Raw genomic sequence first — 24384 nt, forward strand, 5'->3', positions numbered from 1 at the left:
GGCTGGGGAGGGGCCGAAGGGTGGGTTTTGCCTGGCTCCTGCCAGGATGGGAGAATAGCCCTGGACCCTGGAGAATCTGAACTGGAGGAGCTATGGCTCCTGGGCGGCCTGGGGCCAGGGTCTTTGTACCACCTCTGAGGGGCTGTCCCTGCAGAGGCAAACTGTCCTCTGATAGAGCCAGAGACTTGAGGACTGGTATGGGGGCTCAGTTTTGCCTTGTGAGGAGCTGGGCCTCCTGTCCCCAGGACTGGGCAGCAGGCCCTTCCTACCTAGCCATCTCAGACCAAGAGGTGCCAAGAAGTTCAAATTTATCAGTTTATTAAAAATGCAGCATTTTTCACATGAGCTTTAAAGATGTGGAAGGTGGGGTACAATTAAAAACATGAGAGTTGTGCAGGGAACAGCCATAGGGCCTGTTTGCACCTTCAGATATTGCCTGCTCCCAAGAATTCAGACCCCAAGATTCAGGGCAAGATAAGAAAGGGTGAGTGCAGCAAGGAGACCCTCCTGCTAAGAGGCTGAGGTCCCCTCTGGGTCCAAGGATGGGGTGTCAGCCTTGACCTTCCGGGGTCTGCGGTGGCCTGGGGGAAGAACAGGCAAGATGGTGAGCTCAGACTCCCAGGGGCTGCCGTGGCAGCCTCTCCCCCACCTTTGTTCACGCGCTCCTAGGCCACCATCCCATCCTCTCCTGTAGAGCCAGCTGCTGGGAGTGATGAGGAAAGCCCACCAGAAGCCGCCTGTCGTCCCTTTCTCCTCCCCTTCTTGGGCACTGTGGGAACTTCTGGGTCCTGCTGGAGGCTGGTCCCCTCAGGCCGCTGAGTTGCAGTCCTCTCAGGAAGGTCTCTCTTTGCCCTTCGTGTCCTGGAAAGGGCCTTGCTTGGAGGCGAAGGGTCCTGGATGGAGGAGACATGGGTCCCTGAGGGGCTCAGAGAGCAGTTTAGAGGTTGGTTAGGGCCCACTATTCCCCCCGCCCTCTTAGGGTAAGGCAGCTGCCTAGGAGGGGCAGCCAGGGCTGGAGAGTGCAGGGGAAGAGGAGGCGGGAGCAGGCAGCGATACCTCCACTCTGTTCTCAGGACTCGGCTGTGTGGCCTTGGATTTCTTTTTGCGGGATTTGCGCCCTGCAGGACACTGCTGTTGGAGTTGGAGGGTCCTATCCTGCCCAGGGGTGACTCCCAGGGTTGCAGGGGGATAGAGTGGAGAAGGGTGCTGTAGCCCTTGCAGGTGTGAAGTCCTTTCTGCTCTCTTAGCCTATTACATTAGGAGTAGCTTACCTTTGGGTGCCAAGGGTCCAGGATCCCCCTAAAATGGGATGGGGATAATTCAGAATCAGCCTGGGTTGGCACAGGGGCAGTATTCCTTGGAGAGGTGGGACTCACACACACCCATCCAGATCAATGTAGCTTCTCCCCCAGGAAGCCTCTAAGACCTCTCCCATGTCAGAGTCCACATCAGCAAAGCTGCCCTGCCCTTGGGCTACTTCCACTAGCTGCGACCCTGGGACGCAAGGGAGGGGAGGGATGTGACCCTCAGGAACAGTGTGATCCTTGGAGGGTCTAGACAGGCCCTGAGTATCTCCACCCCAATTCTTGTGAGCCCACGTTTCCACGCATCAGCTTCCTGGGGTCTCTGTTTGCCTGTGTGAACAGTAGGGCCCAACCTGGAACCAGATGGTACGGCCATGCCGGTCCTGCAGGGAGCTCATGCCTGGCATGCCATAGCAGCGCAGCCAGGCTCGAAAGGCGGCAAAGTCCTCCTCCCCGCTCTCTGACCCGTAGCCTTTGCCCCCTGTGGGACAGAGGAACAGGCAGAGATCAGAGGGCAGGCTCAGGTTGGGAGGAGTGGAGAGCCTGGTTAGACCTGGCCCAGACCTCAGCTACACAAGCTGATGGACTGAGTCAGGGGCCACACTCTCCCTCCTCTGGTGATGTGACCTCAGCTGGTTTCTTCCCACTCGGCCATGGGTTTCCCATCCTGGAGTGGGATTAAGAATCCTTGTCCTGGCCCTGTGCAGTGGCCCACACCTGTAATCCCAACACTTTGGGAAGCTTAGGTGGGAGGAGCCCTAGGGGCCAGGAGTTCAATACCAGCCTGGGCAACATAGGGAGATCCTGTCTCTACAAAAAAAAAAAATTTAACAATTAGCCTGGTGTCGTGGTGTGAGCCTGTAGTCCTAGCTACTTAGAGGCAGAGGTGGGAGGATCACTTGAGCCCAGTTTGAGGCTAGTCCAGGCAACATGGCAAGATCCCATCTCTACCAAAAGTAATACATATACACGTGTGTGTGTGTGTGTGTGTGTGTGTGTGTGTGTGTGTGTGAATATATGAAAGAATCCCTGTCCTGCCTGTCTCATGGGCAGCTTGGAGGAAACACTATGTTTAGTTTTGTTTCGTTTCGTTTGAGATGGAGTTTTGCTCTTGTTGCCCAGGCTAGAGTGCAATGGCGTGATCTTGGCTCACTGCAACCTCCACCTCCTAGGTTTAAGCGATTTTCCTGCCTCATCCTCCCAAGTAACTGAGATTACAGGTGCCCACCACCATACCTGGCTAATCATTTGCATTTTTAGTAGAGATGGGATTTCACCATGTTGGCCAGGATAGTCTCGAACTGCTGACCTCAGGTGACCCACCCCACTCGGCCTCCCAAAGTGCTGGGATTACAGGCAGCCACTGCGTCCGGCCTGGAAACACTATTGACAAGTCAGGAGGCCTAGTCCATTGAATAACTAGGGCTACAAACTTCCAAATGAGTGAATCAGGCCCAGAGAGGGACAAGTGCCCCAGGGTTATACAATCATTTGCTGAAGCAGAGGTCACCGCCATCTTTGGCCTCACCCAACTGGACCACTTCCTTGGGCACTGAGTGGCATAGCTCCAGGAGGTCTGGATTCTGCAGCTTGGCCTTGATCTTCTGGCTGAGGGTCAGCTTCAGGCTCTGAGGAAGGGGCAGGGGCAGGGGCAGGGGCAGGACCTGTCTGTCAGTGGGGCAATGTAAAGGCAGCTGACCTTCCCTGTGAGCTTGGCCAGACCTTGGGTGGTTCATCCCCTCCCCACCCCCGTTGTTGAGCTAAGCTGGGGACACCTGACCCCACCCATCTCCTTGCCAGCCCACATGGACACCAGTGTGCCAGCACATGTGCTCCATCCCTCTCTGGGCTCACCGGCCTGCGCTGCTGCAGGGCCTCCAGGACCGAACGGGCCTTCTCAAAGGGAGGGATCTTCAGCCTGTAGTGGGGGGAGGGGAAGCCATGCTAGGCAGTGGGGAATGTGGGCACACCTGGCCCACCCCAGTCCCCATGCCCATGCCTGCTTGCTGACCGGTACAGGATCTCTGCCCGCAGATAGTTGCCAATGCCATTGAAGAACCTCTGGTCCAGGAGGGCCTCACAGATGGGCCGGTCAAAGGCCTTGTCCGCTAGGTTTCGTAGCACATTCTCCCTGGAGGGACACAGTCTGGGTGCATAAGACCCATCCCCATTCTCCATGGGATGGGGAGAGGGGCTCAGAGAACCTGTTTCTGGGTGCAAGGGGAAGGAAACTGGGAGTTCCAGTTTCTCTTCTCCCTGCCCCAGTTTTCCTGTCTGTTAAATGGGAACATCATGGGATTTAAATTCATTGTGATAGGACGGCCGGGCACGGTGGATCACGCCTGTAATCTCAGCACTTTGGAAGGCCGTGGCAGGCAGATCACTTGAGGTCAGGAGGTCGAGACCAGCCTGGCCAACATAGTGAAACCCTGTCTCTACTAAAAATACAAAGTTAGCTAGGCATGATGGTGGGTGCCTGTAATCCCAGTTACTTGGGAGGCTGAAGCAGGAGAATCTCTGGAACCAGGGAGGTAGAGGTTGCAGTGAGCTGAGATCATGCCACTGCACTCCAGCCTGGGCCACAGAGCGAGACTCCATCTCAAAAAATAAAAACAAAATTAAAAATAAATTCATTGTGAAAGGTGAAAAATACTGATCTAAAGTAACGTGAGGCTGGTGTGGTGGCTCACACCTATAATCCCAGCAGTCTGGGAAGCTGAAGCAGGAGGATTGCTTCAGCCCAGGAGACCAGCCCGGGCAACAAGGAAGACTCCGTCTCTACCAAAAATTTAAAAAGTAGCCAGGGACTTAGTGGTGTGCTCGTGTGGTTCCAGCTACTCAGGCGGTTGAGGTAGGAGAATCACCTCAGCCCTGGAGGTTGAGGCTGCAATGAGCTGTGATGGCACCACTGCACTCCAGCCTGGGCAACAAAGTGAGACCCTTGTCTCAAAAAAAAAGCAACATAAGGTTGTATATGAGGTTGTGAGTTTATCACCTCAGACTCCTCAGGACATGAGAACAGTGTGGCCACAGGACCTCAAGTGCGTTTGCAGTCTGGAGCTCCCTGTATAGCATTTGTGGTGGGTTAGAGACTATATGTGGGTTTGCCATTGTTAGGGTCCATTCTTCTCAAGATCCTGGATATTGTCTGGTTCTGTGCAGCAGATATGTGGGGTACCAGTGAGGGCCCTAGCAGCCCCCACCCCACCTCCAAGGGTCATGGAGGATGCGCATCTTGTTTCTTTGTGGAAAAGGGTCGTGGCAAGACTGACTAGTGGGTGTGATGAGTGGACCAGAAGACAGAGTTCTGGGGTGAAGGTACAAGGGTAGCCTGGGAGGTGCCCTGATCCCTGTGGGAATCCAATCGCCACACGCCCCAGCTGGAGGACTAAGAAAACAGCCCAAATGCTCGCGGTTTGAGAGAAACTTCAGAGCCAGCTGGCAGAGTTAACTTGTGGCGTGACTCCCCAGGAAGGCTGAGGTTGGAGGAATCCAGAACCAAAGACAGATGTTTCCCTGGGGATGTGCTTGGGGTTCACACATGGGAAGGCCAGGAGTCAATGGCCTTCTAAGGCACCAGAGACATCCCCGACCCATCCCACAGGCATCCAAGTCCCCTAAGGGCCAACGGACACCCAGGGTCCCCCAGAAGGGGAGAACTTGCCAAGCCCACTCCAGGCCTCTGCATTTGTGACTCTTGTCAGTTCCAATGCCTTCCTCTGGCTGGCTCCTTCTCATCAGTCAGGCCTCAGCTCAAACCTCCCTAGAGTGGCCATTGCTAATGCACCCCCACCCTCGGCCAAGTCATCCTCTACCTCCTTCACCTGTTGGGTTTTCCTCAGGCATGGGTCCATTTCTCATTCCCCTACCCTATGTGAACATCAGTTCTGTGGGAGCAGGGGCCACATTCATCTTGTTCACTACTGTACCCCGAGCCCCTAGAACAAGGCCTGGCACGAAGCAGAGACTCATACACGTTTTTTCTTCAGAGGAAAGGAAATGGCCAACACTGTACCATCTGAGGTGACCTGCATCACATCCCAGGTGGGGCTGTTATACCCTCCTGCAGGCAGGGAAGCGGCACAGAGGAGACCACAGGACACAGAGTAGTGGGCAGGCCGGATGTGGGAGACCACAAAGCCCAAGACGGAAGCCATGTCATGAGGTAGTCCCCTCCCCATCCCCTTGAAACAATTCCTCTCAGCCTCACTTACCATGTTAAAGCCCCTCTACTTTCTCAGCCTCCTGGGAGCCCTGAGAGGTGGTGTGGGATTGTGAGTGGGAGCCCCAGCTTCTCTGACACTAACTGGCCACATGTCCTCAGGGCAGTGCCTACCCATCCTCCTCTTGACTCTCCTCTCTCCTCCCCCATCAGTTATTATTATCATTATTTTTTGAGACACAGTCATGCTCTGTTGCCCAGGTTGCAGTGGAGTGGTGCTATCTCGGCTCACTGCAACCCTGCCTCCCCGGCTCAAGCGATTTTATTGCCTCAGCCTGTAGCTGGGGTTACAGGCATGTGCCACCATGCCCGGCTAATTTTTGTATTTTCAGTAGAGACAGGGTTTCACCATGTTGGCCAGGCTGGTCTCGACCTGACCTTAAGTGATCTACCTGCCTCGGCCTCCCAAAATGCTGGGATTACAGACGTGAGCTACAACACCCGGCCTCCAATTAGTTTTGAGTTTCCATGTCCATTGGCTCAGGGAGCTGACCCAGGACAGGGACACTGTCTTGATCTGCAGATGAGGGGACTGAGGCCCAGAAGGGGCAGGGACTTGCCCTTTGTTGACCAAGAAGGCACTAACAGAGTGTGACTATGTTCATCACACCTGGTGCTGGCCCTACCTGAACTGCTCGTACTCCTGCAAGACACAGGGCCCGCGGCCTGGCTGCCACTTGCCCCCAAGGTCCCAGTGGCCAAACCGGCGGACGTCCACGAAACACAGGGCGAGCTGGGGGCCAGGCGGGGCCGTATAAAAGCGCAGGTGGGCATGGCGTGGCAGCTCCTCGCGGGGCACCAGCTGAAAAGAGCCGGACATGCCAAAGCGAAAGACCAGGGCCAGGGGCTCCTGTGGGGGCTGGGCCCCAGGCAGAGGGCTCAGTATCAGGCGCAGCTCCTTGCCGCGGGCTGAAGCTGAGATGTGATAAGCACTGCTCTCAAAGGGCACCTCGGGGTTGCGGCTGACAGAGGACTTCTCTACGCAGCCGCCGAACACCAGCGCCCCGCAGGCCTCGTTCACAAACTGGCTGGCCAAGTGCAGCTCAGGGCCCTCAGGCATCCTGAGGGGGGCGGCGGAGTCCTGTTGGGGAGAAAGGTAGCAGGTGGAGCCCGGTGTGGACTTTGTGAGGTAGGGGCTGTCAGCCCCATTTTTAGAGGAGAACTCGGAGGGTCAGAGGGGCATGTGGCCAGCTGAGGCTGGCAGGAAAGTGCGGGCCTGGCCACTGCCCTGAATCCCCTACCCGGACAAGTGCCTGGAAAGCCCAGGGCACTGGGAGCTGGGGCTGCAGAGGGGGTAGGACTCTGCCTTGCTGCTAACCGCTTCCTTCCATGGGCTTCCGCCCCGTTTAGAGGAAAGTCCGAACCCTTGCGGGGCCGCGGCTGCAGCCTCACTTCTTCCGGGCTCCCCTCACTCACTGATCTCATCTCCGCCTTGGCCCCTGCTGTCCCTCTGTCCTGGACACTTGAGGGAGACTTCCCGACCCCCCGTCTGAGGGGGCACCCCCTCCGCACACGCTGTCTCTTTCTCCGGGCCTTCCCACCATGTGAAAGGGTCTTAGAGTAGCGTGGCCGCCCCTCCCTGCGCCCCCCACCCCACCCACTTAGGACGCGCACCACCGAGGGAAAACGCAGCTCGGCCTGGCGCAAGGGAGCAGCGGGATCGGCCGCTAGGCCGCAGCGAGCCCCGGGCCTGCCCCACGGGCCGGACACCCCCGTGGCCGCCCCCGGGTCAGGGCAGGGGCCAGGACGAGGCGAGGGGTCTGCTGCCGTGCGCTGGAGCCGACCCCATGGCTCCGCAGGAGGACTGGAGGCACCAGGAAGGGCTTCCCGAGCTCCGGCCCCGGGCCCGGGGGAAGCAAAGGGCCCGCGGCAGCGCCTGGTCCCTGGGGTGGGGGTACCCACTCCTCACCTTCGCCCTCCCCGCTTTGCCACTTGCCTCTGTCCCCGGGCGGTTTGGGATCGGAGGCGAAGGTGTGCCTCAAGTGGAAGGGGGCACTTAGCGACGGCAGACGCCCGTATCTTGCCCCCTCCGCACCTGGGCGCCGCCCCTGGCCTGGCACCCACAGGTTCGTTTTCTGGGAGAACGTGAGGCTCCAAATCCTAGTTTGGGGGAGGAGCGGCGCTCTAGGGCCCGCCCTCCCCATGCCCCCGCTGCAACCCTGTCCTCGGTTACTCCTGACTCCCCTCCTCCTCAGGGCCCCCCAAAGCCCATCCTCTTCTTAGCCCTATAGCGCACCCCCCGCACCCCGATCCTACACGCCCCCTTCCCGGGAACCCGCACTCCATTCCCCTCCTCGCCACTGCAGCCACTAAAGGGTTACGGCCAGGACGGGCGGCGCCCAGGAGCGCGCTGGGAGCCGCTGGGAGGTGTAGTCCTTCAGGGAGGCGATAGCGAGTCCTCGGGGTGGGGTCCCCGAGCTGGGGGGCGGGGGGCTTCCGGGCTGTGGGGCAGGCTTCGGGGCAGTTACCTGGCTGGGAGGTGGCGGAGGAACCTGACTTCCCACTGCCTGGCGCCGGCGGGATGCGGGCGCAGGTCTCAGGCTCCGGGTCGCCGCTGTCTCTGCGGTTGGGGGAAGTCACCCAGCTAGCCTGGGACAGGGTCGGCACCCCCAGGAGGAAACAGCAGCGACGAGCCAGAGCGGAGTCACTTGCAGGTGCGCGCAGGGCGTGCACAGGTGCGCGGTACGCGCATGCCCTAGGGACTCGGTGGGGATCCTAAGCACCAACGAACAGTCAGACCTAACTCATAAACAAACATCATCACTGCCGGCCCGGTCAGAAGTGCAGCCAAGCAACAACAACAACAAAAAAGGGGGGGAGGCAGACCCATTTCAGATGGTTGTGTTGGAGAGAGTCTCTGAAATCAGAAGGCACCAGCCCGCAAAAAGGAAGAAACCCGACATGTTGGGCGGAAGGAACCGCCAGTGAAAAAGCCCTGCGGCGAGAAAGAGATTGGTCACTGAAAGAACTCAAAGAAGTCCTGTGTAGCTGGAGTGTAGCTGCCGGTAGTGATGGGAGGTGAAGATAGAGAAGCAAACAGGACCCAGGTCAGGTCCAGCTTATCCGGGTGTGGTGGTGGGCGCCTGTAGTCCCAGACACTCGGGAGGCTGAGGCAGGAGAATTGCTTGAACCTGGGAGGTGGAGGTTGCAGTGAGCCGAGATCGTGCCACTGCACTCCAGCCTAGCGACAGAGCGAGACTCCGTCTCATAAAACAAACAAACAAGGAAAAACACCCAGAAAGACAAATACCTCATGGTTCCACTTATATGAGGTATCTAAATAAACACATAGAAACGGCAAGTAGAATGGTGGTTGCCAGGAGCTGCCGGGAAGGAGGAAATGGGTAGTAGATATTCAATGAATATAAAGTTTTGGGGTTTTGGCCAGGCGCAGTGGCTGACGCCTGTAATCCTAACACTATGGGAGGCCGAGGGGGGGGTGAATCACTTGAGGCCAGGAGTTCAAAACCAGCCTGGCCAACATGGGGGTTTGGTGAAACCCCGTCTTTACTAAAAATGCAAAAATTCGCTTTGAGATCCTGTCTCAAAAGAAAATAAAATAAAAGTTTTAGGTTTTTGTTGTTGTTGTTGAGACAGGTCTCACTCTGTCACCCAGGCTGGAGTACAATGATGCAATCTTGGCTCACTGCAGCCTCGACCTCCCAGTAGCTAGGATTACAGGCGGGAGCCACCATGCCTAATTTTTTGTATATTTTAGTAGAGACAGGGTTTTACCACGTTGCCAAGACTGGTCTCAAACTCTTGACCTCAAGCGATCCACCCGCCTTGGCCTCCCAGAGTGTTGGGACTACAGGCGTGAGCCACCGTGTCCAGCCTGAAAGTCATTTTCTAATTGTCATTCTTAATATATTTGGTAGAATCCATCTGTCAAGTATAGCTTTACCTCATTGACCAAGGCTATTTGGTTATCCTGACTAAAAAGACAGGATAAGCTCTTATTTATTTATTTATTTATTTATTTATTTTGAGACAGGGTCTCACTCTGTCACTCAAGGCTGGAGTGCAGTGGTGTGATCATTGTTCACTGCAACCTCGAACTCCTGGGCTCAGGTGATCCTCCAACCTCAGCGTCCTGAGTAGCTGGGACAATGGTGCATACCACCACACCTGACTAATTTTTGGGTTTTTTTTGTAGAGATGGGGTTTTTCCATGTTGCTCAGGCTAGTCTCCTTGTGATTTTTTTTTATCACTTTGTTTATTTCCGGTTTTCATTTTTTTTTCTTCTTGCCCAACTGTGGCTAGTTGAACATTTTTTAGAATACCAGTTTGACTTACCTATAATTTTATTTTTAATTGACAAATAATAACTGTATACATTTATGGGGTACAGTGTGATGTTTTGTTACATGTATATATTATGGAATGATCAAATTGGCTGGGCACGGTGGCTCATGCCTGTAATCCCAGCACTGTGGGCGGCTGAGGCAGGTGGATCACCTGAGGTCAGAAGTTTAAAAACAGCCTGGCCAACATAGTGAAACCCTGTCTCTACAAAATATACAAAAAATTAGCCAGGGGTGATGGTGCATGCCTGTAGCCCCAGCTATTACAGAGGGTGAGGCAGTAGAATCACTTGAACTCGGGAGGTGGAGGCGGCAGTGAGCCGAGATCACTCCACTTCTCTCCTGCCTGGGCAACAGAGTGAGACTCCATCTCAAGAAAAAAGAAAAAACAACAAAAAAAGATCAAATCAGGCTAATTAGTATATCTATTACCTCAAATATCATTTATTTGTGATGAGAACATTTAAAACCCTCTTTTAGCTATTTTGAAATATACATGGTTATTAGCTAGTCACTACGCTGTGCAATAAACCACCAGAACTTCCTCCTCCTAACTGGAACGTTGTACCTTTTGACCACAACCCACCCCTCTCTCCTCCAGCCTCTGCTAACCACCATTCTACTGTCGACTTCTATGAATTTAGCTTTTTTTTTCTTTTGAGACAGGGTCTCACTCTGTTGCCCAAGCTGGAGTGCAGGAGCACTATCATGGTTCACTGCAGCCTTGACCTCCCTGGCTTAAGCAATCCTCCCACCTCAGCCTCCCAAGTAGCTGGTACTACAGGCATGTACCATCACACCCAGCTAATTTTGTTTATTTTTTATAGAGACAGGTTTGCCATGTTGCCTAGCCTGGTCTCAAACTCCTGGGCTTAAGCGATCCTCCCACCTTGGCTTCCCAAAGTGCTGGGATTACAGGCACGAGCCACTGCCCCAAGACTTCTTTTCAATTCCAGGCGTAAGTGAGGTGATGTGGTATGTGTCTCTGTGCCTGGCTTATTTCACTTAGCATCATGTTGTCTAGGTTTATCCATGTCACAAATGACAGAACCTTCTGCTTTCTAAGGGCTGAATAGTATTCCAACGTCTATATATACTTTTTTTTTTGAGACACGGTTTCAGCTCTGTTACCCAGGCTGGAGTGCAGAGGTATGATACAGCTCACTGCAGTCTCAAACTTCTGGGCTCAAGCGATTGATCCTCCCGCCTCAGCCTTCTGAGTAGCTGAGACTACAGGCATGCACCACCACGCCCACCTAATTTTTTATTTTTTTGTAGAGACTGAGTCTCCCTATGTTGCTCAGGCCAGGCACAAGGTCTAAAGCAATCCTCCCACCTCAGCCTCTCAAAGTGCTGGGATTACAGGCATGAGCCACTGCACCTGGCCTTTAGTTATTATTTCTTTGAATACTTTTTCCATTCCACTCTCTTCCTCCTTAACCTTCTGAGACGCTAATCATGAATGTTAGCACTTTTGTGTAGTCCTACAGATCGGTGATGATCAGTTTTATGTGTCAACCTGACTGGGCCGTGGGGTCCACATTCCAGGAATTTCTCTGCTGTGTGGAGCCTCAGGTCCTGAGGATCCCGGCCAGGATAGGCTGCCTTCTCTCCATCGCTCAGTCTTTTAGTTTGTTTTATATGTAACATCCAGGGTTGTTAACTGTACTTAGTGGGAGGAATAGGGAAAACACCTACTTCATTTTTCCAGAAGCAGAAGTCAGGAGTAGAGTCAGTACTTATCTCTTTTGATGTTCAAATTGTCTCATCTTTGGCCAGTGGAACAAGCGATTATTCTTTGATAGGTTCCTTACACTGAAAGGTACTCCAGGCGGGTCCTCCTTGTACCCTCCATGTGCCAACTTTGGCATCAGCCTTTTCTACAAGGGGCCCTGGCTGGTCTGGGCCGGTCCTGGGAGCCCATCTGCCTTAGTCTTCTCGAGCTGCTATAACAATGCCACAGACCGGTGGCTTACACCACAGAGATTTCTTTCTCACAGTTCTGGAGGCTGGGAAGTTCAAGATCAAGGTGCCAGCAGACTCAGTTCCTGCTGACAGCCCTCATCCTGGCCTTGTAGACAGCCACCTTCTTGTTGTATGCTCACATGGTCCTTATCTGGTGGTGTGTGCATGTGGACAAAGGCTTCAGCATATGAATTCTGGAGGAACATGAACATTCAGTCCATAACATTGGCAATGTTCCTCTTGCCAATGAGTGGTTCAGGCATGGTCGCTTCTCTCTTCCTAAAGAAGATGGCAGTGGCTAGGTGCAGTGGCTTACACCTATAATCCCAGCACTTTGGGAGGGCAAGGCAAGTGGATCACCTGAGGTCAAGACCGGCCCGACCAACATGGAGAAACCTCGTCTCTACTAAAAAAAAAAAAAATACAAAATTAGCTGGGAACGGTGGCACATGCCTGTAATCCCAGCTACTCAGGAGGCTGAGGCAGAAGAATTGCTTGAACCCAGGAGGCAGAGGTTGTGGTGAGCCGAGATCGCACCACTGTACTCCAGCCTGGGCAAGAAGAGTGAAACTCCGTCTCTAAATAAATAAGATGGCAGTGAAACCTGGGCAAGAAGAGCAAAACTCCATCTCTAAATAAATAAATAAATAAAAGATGGCAGTGAAACAAGGGCAATCTCCTTTCTGTACAAGGGGCATTTGGCTTTGGGGCAGCCAACTTGCTGCTAGCCTGAGGACATGGCCAGAGGGCAAAGACAGCAGAGCCAAGAGCATCCCAGGTCTGGGAGACAGAACCCTGATTTTCCTCTCATTAGACAAGCAGATGCATTTTGGTCCTCAGTTGGCCTCACCTGTGACCTCCTTCAATCAGCAACTGAGAAAAGAAAATGAGCGATGGACCAAGGAGGCCTGTATGTCACTTGTTTCTCTCACCAAAACCCTTGATCTGAACCCAAACAGAACCCCTGCACACATTCCTTTATACTTCTGTTTATTTTTCCTGCTCATGAAAACAGCCAATTGCCTTTCGAGGGAAGGGAAGGTAATGCTGGGAAACGTCCTCAGGAGCCCTGAGCCGAGTTCTCAAGAGAGAAGTGAGGCAGCTGGGGATCTGGGAGGCCAGAGTCCAGGCCAGGACCTCGGCATCCTAGAACTAGGGCTGCCTCCTGAAGAGCAGTTCAGAGGGAGTGATTCCATACAGGCAGGGCGGCTTCACACAGGCCTGGAATGCCCTTCTCCTCAGCCCAGGGAGCTCATTAGGGTCTGGGCCTGCTTCAGTTCTGTAGAGGGAAGAGGTGAGCAGCCGGGAGGCAGTCAGGCAGGATCTGGGAGAGCCTCTCACCCGTCGAGGAAAGCTGAGCCTCACCTGTCAGGAGGACCTGGAACTTGTCTGCTGAGAGGGACATGGCAACAGGCTGGGCTGGGGTCCCTGGGGCAGCTGCCACCTCCAGCCGCAGGTGCACCATGGGCTCTTCCACGGACTGCAGCAGGCTGGAGCTCAGGGTGTAGTCCACCCGCCAGCCCACGCCTGCCAACCTATTCACTGTGAGATAGGGTGGGTGGCTCTCAGGACCAAAGGCAGGCAAGCCAAGTGGCTCTCAGCTGACACCCTGGCTAAGCTCTCAACCCTTCAAGGCTATGTGGCCTCTAAGAAGCTCCCATCCTGCTGACCCAGGCTCATAACAGGGCAGGTGCCTGATAATCAGTTCGGATCACCTACAGCAGACCTCAGTGGCAAGAGGTCTTGGCTGGACTCTGGACTGGAGTCAGGAGACCCAGGGCCAGGTCCCAGCTCTATGGCTGCTAGTAACCATGTGACCATGGTTAAGTCATCTCCCTGGAACTAGCACTTTGCATGCTGCATGCACCTTCTAGAATGAGCCCAGACCCTGGCTGGCCTCATACTTACTGCGTAGGCTGCAGACCCGCAAGTGCTTCTGCAAGGGGCTTTGCTTCTCCTCATAACAGCGGCACAGGCTGGCCGCGTGCTCTGGGGGTAGAATGGAGTAGCTCTGGAGGTAGCAGGTGGGGGCTGGGCTTGGGTTCCTGGCCCAGCCAGGGCAGGGTACACCATAGGGTCACAGGGCCTGGCCCCCTCTCTAGCAGCCCTTGGCCCACAGGCTGCCCAGTTGCCCACCCACAACCCATACCTTTGGGCAGCCCCAGCTGCTGCAGTTCACTGGACAAAGATTCGCCATCGACACTGTGCTTGGCCGCACTGGAGAGGATGAAACTCAGCACTGCCACTGTGGCCTTCACATCGCCGGACTCTGAAGGACCCGTGGGTGGGACAGGGGGTGTCACTGTGGGCCCAGCCACCTCCCTGTTGCCCTATTAACTTCAGCTCAAAGCTCCCAGGCCTCCTGGAGCCACAGGCACTGCTCCTGCTCCACCAGGAGCTGGCAGAGAACAGGAAGGTGGGACTGTCAATGTCTTTCTTTCCCTCATGCTTCTCCACTAGGGAAGGTAAGTTAACGATGCAGCAGGGAGGGGTGGGGGGGTCCCTCTATACCAGGCACCAGGCCGAGGTCCCAGGGTTGCCTGGGGCCTGTGGACTCAGCGGGGTACTCACCAAACTTGGTGTCAGCCGTGAGCTTCAGGATCTTCTCATACTATAGGGAAAGGAGACCTTCAGGGGGTGCCAGGCCCGTGCTCACCAGCCCCTCACCCCCAGCTTGGGTCCTGTGATAAGGAACAGACAGGCTGGAAAGAAGTATGGGAGGTGCCTAGAGAGGTTGACAGGCTGGGTCACCTGTCTCCCTGGGCCTAGTGCAGAGCTTCAGGGCACTGGGGGTCATAAGGTCATGGGACAATGGGGTGCTGGGTCTTGTACTCACATCAATTCCCTGCCCCAGCAGCTCCTTTAGTACCTGGCTGCAGAGAAGCCGCAACTTCACAGAGGACTGGAAGGGAAGTCCTTACATCAGCCAGGCTGGCGAACCTCACCCCTCCTTCCTGGGGACTGGCTCAGAGCAGGCCAGCCGCTGATCACGGTCACAAAGCATGGTAGCACAGGCTGAGAGCACTGAGGCCCTAACCCCAGAAACCTCACCATCCTCTACACCCACAATCCCCAGCCCAGCGCCCCTCCTCCACCCAGACTAGACCCTGTGCACTCAACCATCTTGGCCAGCGTGCTGATCTCAGCCAGGACCCAGTCGGGACAGTCCAGATCACCACAGAACCGGAACCTCTGCAAGGGAGGGAGGCAGGTAATCAGGCTGGAGGGAGGGCTGAGGTGTGGCCAGGATCCGTGTGTCTCCCACACTGCTGCCCGGCAGGGACCCCTGGTCCCCATCATAGGTGGATACCCTCTGGCCTCTTGTTCTCCCCTATCACCAGGCTGTTGAGTGAACTCTCTCCTGACCCACCCTGCCACCAAACCCTGCTCCGAGGTCTACTCCAGGCATCTGTCTGCTCAGCAAACATCAATCGAGCACCTTCTCTGTACTAGCTCCCACTCTTAAGTGCTAGGGGTACTGCAGGGGATAAAACAAAGTCCTCTGCCTCACACAGATGAGTGACCTCTCTCCCCTCTTCCCCATACCCACACAACTCCAGCCACTCCGGCTTCCCTGCTGCTGCTCGGGGACACCAGCCTTGCTCCTGCCTCCATGCCTGCTGCACTCTGTGTGGCTTGGTATCCCTTTTTTTTTTTTTTTTTTTGAGACAGAGTTTCACTCTTGTTGCCCAGGCTGGAATGCAATGGTGCAATCTCCGCTTCCCAGGTTCAAGTGATTCTCCTGCCTCAGCCTCCCAAGTAGCTGGGATTACAGGCATGTGCCACCACACCCAGCTAATTTTGTATTTTTAGTAGAGACAGGGTTTCACCATGTTGGCCAGGCTGGTTTTGAACTCCCGACCTCAGTTGATCCGCCCGTCTCAGCCTCCCAAAGTGTTGGGATTACTGGCATGAGCCAGTGGCTTGCTATCCTTTAAGTGACACCTCATCAGATCAGCCCTTCTTTTTTAAAAAAATAAAAAATAAAAAAATAAGACAGAGTCTCCCTCCGTTGCCCAGGCCATGCTGGTCTCAAACTCCTCACCTCAGGTGATCCACCCTCTTTACCCTCCCAAAGTGCTAGGATTACAGGCATGAGCCACCGCGCCCGGCCAGGACAGCCCTTCTTTATTATACTTCTTAAAATAGCCCCTCACACAAAGAAATTTTGAGGGCGCGTGGATATATTCATTATCTTGATTGTGGTGATCCAAGAGCCAGGAAGATTTGATCTTTACTTATGCAACCTCATCTTTCCCTAACCTCCAGATGATACTCTCCCAGCTATGGGAAATGCATGCATTCCTGGGGAGCCATGCTCTTTCTAACCTGGTCTCTGCACATGCTGTTCCCTGTCTGAAGACACACGCCTCCCACCCTTGCCTCCCAACCCCTGGTACACAAACTGTACTTCAGCCAGCCAGCTCCTGCCATCCGCCTTTAAGGTTGATGGCACCCTCAGGGAGCCCCCCTTAGCACTACACACAAGGCGTGGTTAGGTCTCTGCCCCCGGAGCCTTAACTATGACTGCCAGTTCAAGCCTCCGATTTCCCCTTCCCCAGGCAGCTCAAGTCCTCCCAGTGCCTAGCACACTTCACGGTATAGACTAGGCACTTAGAACGTATGGATGGATGGGGAGATGGATGGGTGGGGGGTGGGGGGAGGGGGGAGGGGGGGAGGGGTGGATGGATCTCAACCCCAGAACTACTACTTTCCGGCTCTGGAAAGAGCGGAGGGGCTTCCTAACAGTGTGCAAGAGTGAGCCTGAGTCTAAGCACATTCTTGTCTAAGTCCCACAGCAGGGCTGGGGAAGGGGGTGTCCTTGGGAGGTCCTCTTGGAGCTGGGGAAGACCTGAAAGGACTCCCAGCTCGAGATAAGCCCTGGTTCCTGCCCCGGGAGACAGGGGCCCTTCCTTTCGCTAGGGAAGCACAGGGACTCTAAGCCGACCCACCTGCTCTGTCTTACCCGCCCCCCAACCCCCGCCTCCGGCTGGGGAGCGGGATGGCGGTGGACTTTTCTCTACCAGACCCACAGCCCTCACGCCCGCACACACTGTGTTTGCCGAGAGGCCAGGACAGACAACCCCCCCCCCCCCCCCCCGCCCCGTTTCCGGAGCCACTTGGCGCCCCCTCATTCCCGCTCCAGCAACCTAACCCTCGCTTAGTCCCTGGTGCCTCACCATCGCGCCAGGAAGCTAGGGCCCGGGAATTCCTTTTTCCGGTCCCGCAGGGTCAGCTGAGTCGATGATCACGTGACTGGGACTAACCGCCTCTGGGAGGGCGGGGCCTGCTCGAGTGAGACTGGGAGCGGACCGCAGCCCACTGGAGGTTCCCGCAGCGAACTGCTGGCGTCTCCTCTTCTGTCTCCCAGAATCCTTCCCTGGACAAAACTGGCGCCAACCGCCAGTTTAACTGAGGACTGAATTAAGACATTAGGAAAGACAGTGGAAGTTATTTCATTTGTTTAACTTAAGGGGGTAGGATCCTGGGAGCCAGGGGGATTCAGGTCATTGCCATGTTTTCCACTGTTAAGCAAATAGTATTATACACAGCTGCGGGCTGTGGCAAAAGACATTTTAAAAACTGTTGAAATGTACTACATATACAGAAAATTGTACCTATTATAAATATAAAGCTTAATGTTTTCGTCAACTGTGGAGCTCACATAACCAGCACCCAGATAAGGAAATAACCAGATAACTTCTTCAAGTGCAGGGGTATTTTATTTCATTTTGATGAATCTTCTAGGTGCCTAGAAAAAGGGCTGTCGTAATTAACATACTCAGGAAACCGCCCTAGGGCTTCAACATCAATAGATGCTTATCTTAATTTTTGCCAATCTGATGGGGAAGAAAAATAAGTTGCTTAGATTGCATTGGTAGTCAGCTTACTGGTAACTGAGCAAATGCGTAGACTAGAACAACTAAGTTTCCGACATTGACTTGAAGAGGCAAAAACAGAAAGATAAAACAACAAAAACACATTAGAGAATAGACCAATAACCAAAGAAGAAATTGAAAACAGTCGTCCCTTGGTAACCTCAGGATGTTGGTTCCAGGACCCCAGAGATACCAAAATTCACAGATGCTCAAGTCCCTGAAATAATATGGCATAGTATTTGCATATAACTATACACATCCTTCCGTATACTTTAAATCATCTCTATATTACTATAATACCTAATACAACGTAAATGCTTTGTAAATAGCTGTTATAAAGTTTAAAAAATTTTTATTTTTGAGACGGAGTCTTGCTCTGTCGCCCAGGCTGGAGTGCAGTGGCAGTGATCTCCGCTCACTGCCAGCTCTGCCTTCCGGGTTCATGCCATTCTCCTGCCTCAGCCTCCGGAGTAGCTGGGACTACAGGCACCTGCCACTGCACCCAGCCTGTGTTTTTTTTTTTTATTGTTTTACTTTTTTCCAAATATTTTCGATGCACAGTTGGTTAAATCCAACGATCCAGAACCCGAGGATACAGAGGGCTGACCGTAGTTTGAGCTCTGTCCTCAATTCCATGCCCATCCCATGCACCAGGTGCAGCTGGTTTTATTGTTGCAGGCTTTCGAGTCTTCAAAAGACAGAGCTCATGACAAGTAAACTGCTCTCTAGAATAGAAAGAAATGGAAAGTGTCCCAATTCATGGTAAAATTGAGCTCATTTCCAAAGAGTTCTTTTTTTTTTTTTGAGAGGGAGTCTGGCTGTGTCGCCCAGGCTGGAGTGCAGTGGCCGGATCTCAGCTCACTGCAAACTCCACCTCCCGGGTAGCTGGGACTACAGGTGCCCGCCACCTCGCCCTGCTAGTTTTTCGTATTTCTTTTTAGTAGAGAGGGTGTTTCACCAGATTAGCCAGGATGGTCTCGATCTCCTGACCTTGTGATCCGCCCGTCTCGGCCTCCCAAAGTGCTGGGATTACAGGCTTGAGCCACCGCGCCCGGCCCCGAAGAGTTCTTTTACAAATCATAACCACTAGCCTGTTGAAAACAACAGTACATTAAGTTACTAGACTATCCTATACCATGTCAAAATTTTTTTTAAGAACATAAGACCTGTAACCATAGCACTTTGGCAGGCCAAGGCCAGTGGATCGCTTGAACCCAGGAGTTCTAGACCAGCTTGCACAACATAGGGAGACCCCAATCTCTACAAAACATTACCCACTTGTGCTGGTGCACATGTGTCGTCCCAGCTACCTAAGAGACTGACGTGAGAGGATCTCTTGAGCCTGGGAGGTGGAGGCTGCAGTGGACCATGATGGTGCCACTATTCTCCATCCAGCCTGAGCGACAGAATGAGAGTATCTCAAAAAAAAAAAAAAAAAGGCTGGGCACAGTGGCTCATGCCTGTAATCCTAGCACTTTGGGAGGCCAAGGCAGGCAGATCACCTGAGGTCAGGAGTTTGAGACCAGTGGCCTGACCAACATGGCAAAACCTCGTCTCTACTGGAAAAAAAAAAAAAAAATAGGGTGTGGTGGTGGGTGCCTGTAATTCCAGCCAGTCGGGAGGCTGAGGCACAAGAATCACTTGAATCCAGGAAGTAGAGTTTGCAGTGAGCTGATATTACACCACTGCATTTCAGTCAGCTTGGGCAACAGGGTGAGACTCCGTCTCAAAAAAAAAAAAAAAAGATGATTTCACTGTTTAGAGCAGTGGTTCTCACACATTAGAGTGCATCATAATCACCTGCAGGGTTTGTGAAACCAGCTGCTGGGCCCCACACCAGTTTCTAACTCAATAGGACTGAGTTGGGGCCTGAGCATTGCATGTCTGTGTTTCCAGGTGACGCTCATGCTTCCAACTTGAGACCATGCTTTGAAAACCACTAATGTAGGGAAATATACTAGATAATATGTTATGAATATTCTTGAGATATGTGTATATGTTAACTTAGAGGTTTCTGTCCAGTAGAGAAGATAACGCCCAAAGATGTCAGTTTTATTTCCCAATATGAGTTTTTTTTTTTTTTTGAAATGGAGTCTTGCTCTGTAGCCCAGGCTGGAGTGCAGTGGCGCGATCTCGGCTCACTGCAACCCCCGCCTCCTGGGTTCACGCCATTCTCCTGCTTCAGCCTCCTAAGCAGCTGGGACTACAGGCACCCGCCACCACGCCCAGCTAATTTTTTTGTATTTTTAGTAGAGATGGAGTTTCACTGTGTTAGCCAGGATGGTCTCGATCTCCTGACCTCAGTTGATCCGCCTGCCCCGGCCTCCCAAAGTACTGGGATTACAGGCGTGAGCCACCGCACCCGGCCCCCCCACCTTTTTTTTTGAGATGGAATCTCATTCTGTTGCCCAGGCTGGAGTTCAGTGGCAGGATCTCAGCTCACTGCAATCTCCGCCTCCAGGGTTCAGGTGATTCTCTTGCCTCAGCCTCCCAAGTAGCTGGGACTACAGGCGCCCGCCACTGCACCTGGCTAATTTTTGTATTTTTAGTAGAGACAGGGTTTCAACATCCTGGCCAGGCTGGTATTGAACTCCTCACCTCTGGTGATCTGCCGGCCTTGACGTCCCAAAGTGGTGGGATTACAGGCGTGAGCCACCAGGCCCAGCCTCACTGTAAGATATTAGCAAGTTTTTTCTCTAAATCAGAATACATTTCAGAATGCCCTTCCTGGAGCACTACAGACACTGTCTCTCAAAAAGTTCCTTGAACTAGCTTCACCATGTTGCTGACGCCCTTGCGAATTAAAGAAAATATCTTATACATATTCCTTCATTATTTGTATGAAAGTCATGCTTTTCACATTGTGAAAATTACACTTCAGGCTGGGTGCAGTGGCTCACGCCTGTAATCTCAGCACTTCAGGAGGCCAAAGTGGCCAGATCACTTGAGGCCACAAGCTTGACACCAGCCTGGCCAACATGGCAAAACCCCATCTCTACTAAAAAAAAATCAAAATTAGCTTGGGGGTGGCACACACCTATAATTCCAGCTACTTGGGAGGCTGAGGCACAAGAATTACTTCAACCCAGGAGACGGAGGTTGCAGTTAGCTGAGATCATGCCACTGCACTCCAGCCAGAGCCAGAGCAAGACTCTGAAAAAAAAAAAAAAAAAAAAAAAAGAAGAAAATTATACTTTGATACAGTATGCTAATATAAAGGATATAATATGGCTTGGCTTTGCATCCCCAACCAAATCTCACCTTGAATTGCAATAATCCCCACGTGTCAAGGGTGGGACCAGGTGGAGATAATTGAATCATGGGGGCTGTTCTCGTGATAGTGAGTGAATTCTCTCGAGATTTGATGGTTTTAATTACAGGTTTTCCCCTTTGCTTGGCTCTCCTTCTCTCTCCTGTTGCCCTGTGGAGAGGTGTCTTCTGCCATAATTGTGAGTTTCCTGAGGCCCCCCCAGCCATGCAGAACTGTGAGTCAACTTAAACCTCTTTTCTTTATAAATTACCCAGTCTTGGGTATTTCTTCATAGCAGCATGAGAATGGACTAATGTCAGGAGAACCCACTCGCAATGGTTAACGTGAGTTCTTTTCTATTTCCTAGGCATCTCAGCTGGTTTGAGAAATAAAGGGAAAGAGCACAAGAGAGAGAAATTTAAAGCTGGGTGTCCAGGGGAGACATCACATGTCGGCAGGTTCTGTGATGTTCCCTGAGCCGTAAAACCAGCAAGCTTTTATTAGTGATTTTCAAAAGGGAGGGAGTGCATGAATAGGGTGTGGGTCACAGAGATCACATACTTCACAAGGTAATAAAATATCACAAAGCAAGTGGAGGCAGTACGAGATAGCAGGACCGCAGGATGGGGTGAAATTAAAATTGCTAATGAAGTTTCAGGCACACATTGTCATTGATAACATCTTATCAGAAAACAGGGTTTGAGAGCAGACAACCTGTCTGACCAAAATTTATTAGGTGGGAATTTCCTCAGTCCTAATAAGCCTGGGAGTGTTACAGGAGATGGGCTTATTTCATCCTTTCGCTTTGACCGTAAAAGCTTTGACCGTCAAAGGCGGTTGCCTTAAGGGGGCCATCTATAGACCTACCCTCAGGGCTCATTCTCTTTCTCAGGGGTGTTCCTTGCTGAGAAAAAGAATTCAGCGATATTTCTCCTATTTGCTTTTGAAAGAAGAGAAATATGGCTCTGTTCCACTTTGCTCACTGGTGACCAGAAGTCTTATCTCTCTTGTTCCCTGAAGATTGCTGTTATCCTGTTCTTTTTTCAAGGTGCCCAGACTTCATATTGTTCAAACACACATGCTCTACAAACAATTTGTTCAGTTAATGCAATCATCGCAGAGTCCTGAGGTGACATATGTCCTCATCTTACAAAGAAGATGACGGGATTAAGAGATTAAAGTAAAGACAGGCATAGGAAATCACAAGGGTATTGACTGGGGAAGTGATAAGTGTCCATGAAATCTTCACAATTTATGTTCAGAGAGTGCAGTAAAGACAGGTGTAAGAAATTATAAAAGTATTAATTTGGGGAACTAATAAATGTCCATGAAATCTTCACAATTTATGTTCTTCTGCTGCAGCTTCAGCTGGTCCCTCTGTTCGGGGTCCCTGACTTCCCGCAACAGACTAATACAGTGTACTAATCACAGCCCAGACAGTAGTATACAGGTACTACTATACTTTAATGCTAGAGGTATTCCTATTAAGATCAGGAGCAGGCCGGGTGTGGTGGCTTAAGCCTGTAATCCCAGCACTTTGGGAGGCCGAGGCGGGCGGATCACGAGGTCAGGAGATTGAGACCATCCTGGCTAACACGGTGAAACCCCATCTCTACTAAAAAATACAAAAAATTAGCCGGGCATGGTGGTGCACGCCTGTAGTCCCAGCTACTTGGAGGCTGAGGCAGGAGAATGGCGTGAACCTGGGAGGCAGAGCTTGCAGTGAGCCAAGATCGTGCCACTGCACTCCAGCCTGGGTGACAGAGGTGAGACTCTGTCTCAAAAAAAAAAAAAAAAAAAAGATCAGGAGCAGTATGTGCTATCATTACCATGATCTAACATTGTTCCAGAGGTTTTTAGGTCAGCAGTTCTCAACTGGAGGTGATTTTGCCTCCCTGGGGATATTTGACAATATCTGAAATCATTTTGGCTGTCACACTGAGGAGTGCTACTGGCATGTGGCAGGCAGAGGCTGGGGATGCTGATTAAACATCCTGCGAGGCGCAAACAGCTCCATAACAAAGAATTATCCAGCCCAAAACAGCAATAGTGCTGCTATTGAGAAACCCTAGACTAGACAAATAAAACATGGGAAATCCATTAACGTAAATGTGGGAAAATAACAAACTAGTATTTGCCAATGGCAGTCTAGCTAGGAGGTCCAAAAGAAGCACCTGAAGAACAGTTACGTTTTGCAGGGGCTGCATGGTGGCTCATGCCTGTAACCCCAGTGCATTGTGAGGTCACACTGGGAGGATCTCTTGAGGCCGGGAGTTCAAGACCAGCCTGGGCAGCATAGTGAGACTGAATTAAAACATCAGCCAGATGTGGCAGTGTGCTCTGAGAATCCCAGATGCTGAGGTGGGAGTATCACTTGAGCCTGGGAGTTGGAGGCTACGATGAGCTGTGATCATGGTACTGCACTTGGAAAAGATATTTTTTGAGACAGGGACTTTCTCTGTTGTATACTGGGTCTTGCTATGTTGCCTGGGCTGGTCCCAAACTCCCAGCCTCAAGTAGTCTTCCTGCCTCAGCCCCCGAAAGTGTTGAGATTACAGGCATAAGCCACTGTCCCTGGCTTTACAAAATAAAAATAAAAAAATAAAGAAGGTACAGGATGTTATGTGGCCAGTTGAAAGATGTTGGAAAACAGTTGTGCATGTGATCCCGCTGTAACCAGTTATAAAAGTATCAGGATTAAGAAATGTACTGCGTCTGGCTTTCTCAAGTTTAGGTTCCTGTTGAAAGAATGAGATGGACCTTTTCTTCCTCTGCTCCTCACCTCCCTGCAAGAACCAGGACTGTGCATTTTGATGGGCAGGCTCTTACCTCTGGCAGGCCACAGGGGGCATACAGAGCCTTTCTGCATGTGTTTTTTGGGCACTTGGGTAAAGACCCCCTGTCCAGGCCTTTGTTTAGGATATTTGGCCCATGGAGGAATGAGGCTAGAATCACCTGGGAGGGGCAGAGGCTTTGACTGGAAGGAGGAGTGACCTGAATTCCAGGTTCTGGGCCTACACTTTGTTCCCATGCAGCACCCTGGTAGTGGTGACTGGAGCCTGGAATTCAGGGGCCTTGGTGGCTAAGTGTTGACTGGACAGGAGGAGCTAAGGGAGATGAGGGGGCATTTCTCCAGCACTGCCCCCCGCCCAGTTCCTGAATCAGTGCCCTCTGTCAGCTCAGACACAGCACTGGCCAGCATCAGTGTGGATCAGGAAGGACGAATGCACTCAGCACGAATCTGCTCCATAGTCTCTGCCTCACTTCATCTCAGGTTGTGGGGAGTGAGTCCCCGCAGCACCGATGATATGCTGTCAGCTGAGAACATTCAGCTTGATTTAAAAAGATAAGGTGGGACATCTCTTGGGCATGGCGTGTGGAGCAGTGCCATCCCTGTGTGGCAGCGAGCCAAGCAATAAACCAGAATGTGCAAAACCTGCGTCCCAGAATCACCGTTCC

The 24384-nt window shown here is 52.4% G+C and overlaps 2 protein-coding genes across 10 annotated transcripts; both read right to left on the reverse strand.

The window, feature by feature from the left end:
- Positions 1-297: 297 nt before the first annotated feature.
- NEIL1 (nei like DNA glycosylase 1) lies at positions 298-7670 on the reverse strand. The gene is given in 12 exon segments (XM_025390260.1): positions 298-581; positions 728-893; positions 1057-1118; positions 1272-1299; positions 1658-1785; positions 2833-2932; positions 3159-3222; positions 3316-3435; positions 6153-6594; positions 6597-6607; positions 7436-7595; positions 7598-7670. Coding segments are annotated over 12 exon segments (1425 nt in total). The 3' UTR covers positions 298-510.
- Positions 7671-12769: 5099 nt separating this feature from the next.
- Positions 12770-17073, reverse strand: COMMD4 (COMM domain containing 4). 9 transcript variants are annotated; one of them, XM_025390284.1, is made up of 8 exons: positions 16977-17043; positions 14917-14988; positions 14633-14698; positions 14368-14407; positions 13946-14065; positions 13705-13785; positions 13162-13338; positions 12770-13075 (listed from the first exon to the last, which is right to left on the reverse strand). In XM_025390284.1, the coding sequence occupies exons 1-8, from the start codon at positions 16977-16979 to the stop codon at positions 13035-13037; spliced, it is 600 nt and encodes a 199-aa protein (XP_025246069.1). In that variant the 5' UTR covers positions 16980-17043; the 3' UTR covers positions 12770-13034. The 9 variants fall into 9 exon arrangements, with proteins under 9 accessions (XP_025246069.1, XP_025246071.1, XP_025246067.1 ...); XM_025390286.1 differs by lacking the exon at positions 14633-14698 and having other exon boundaries at positions 16977-17073; XM_025390282.1 differs by lacking the exon at positions 14917-14988 and having other exon boundaries at positions 16821-16985.
- Between the last annotated feature and the right edge of the window lie 7311 nt (positions 17074-24384).

This window comes from Theropithecus gelada, chromosome 7a (assembly GCF_003255815.1).
Source record: "Theropithecus gelada isolate Dixy chromosome 7a, Tgel_1.0, whole genome shotgun sequence".
NCBI lineage: Eukaryota > Metazoa > Chordata > Mammalia > Primates > Cercopithecidae > Theropithecus > Theropithecus gelada.

What these genes read in the sequence shown, in the direction of transcription:
- COMMD4 (XM_025390281.1), bottom strand. Translation starts at nt 16,931, where the DNA reads ATGAGGGGGCGCCAAGTGGCTCCGGAAACGGGGCGGGGGGGGGGGGGG. An exon ending in CACGGCTGACACCAAGTTTG is followed by an intron (nt 14,066 to 14,367) that starts GTGAGTACCCCG and finishes CGGGTCCTTCAG; the next exon opens with AGTCCGGCGATGTGAAGGCC. An exon ending in GCGGGTCTGCAGCCTACGCA is followed by an intron (nt 13,339 to 13,704) that starts GTAAGTATGAGG and finishes CCTATCTCACAG; the next exon opens with TGAATAGGTTGGCAGGCGTG.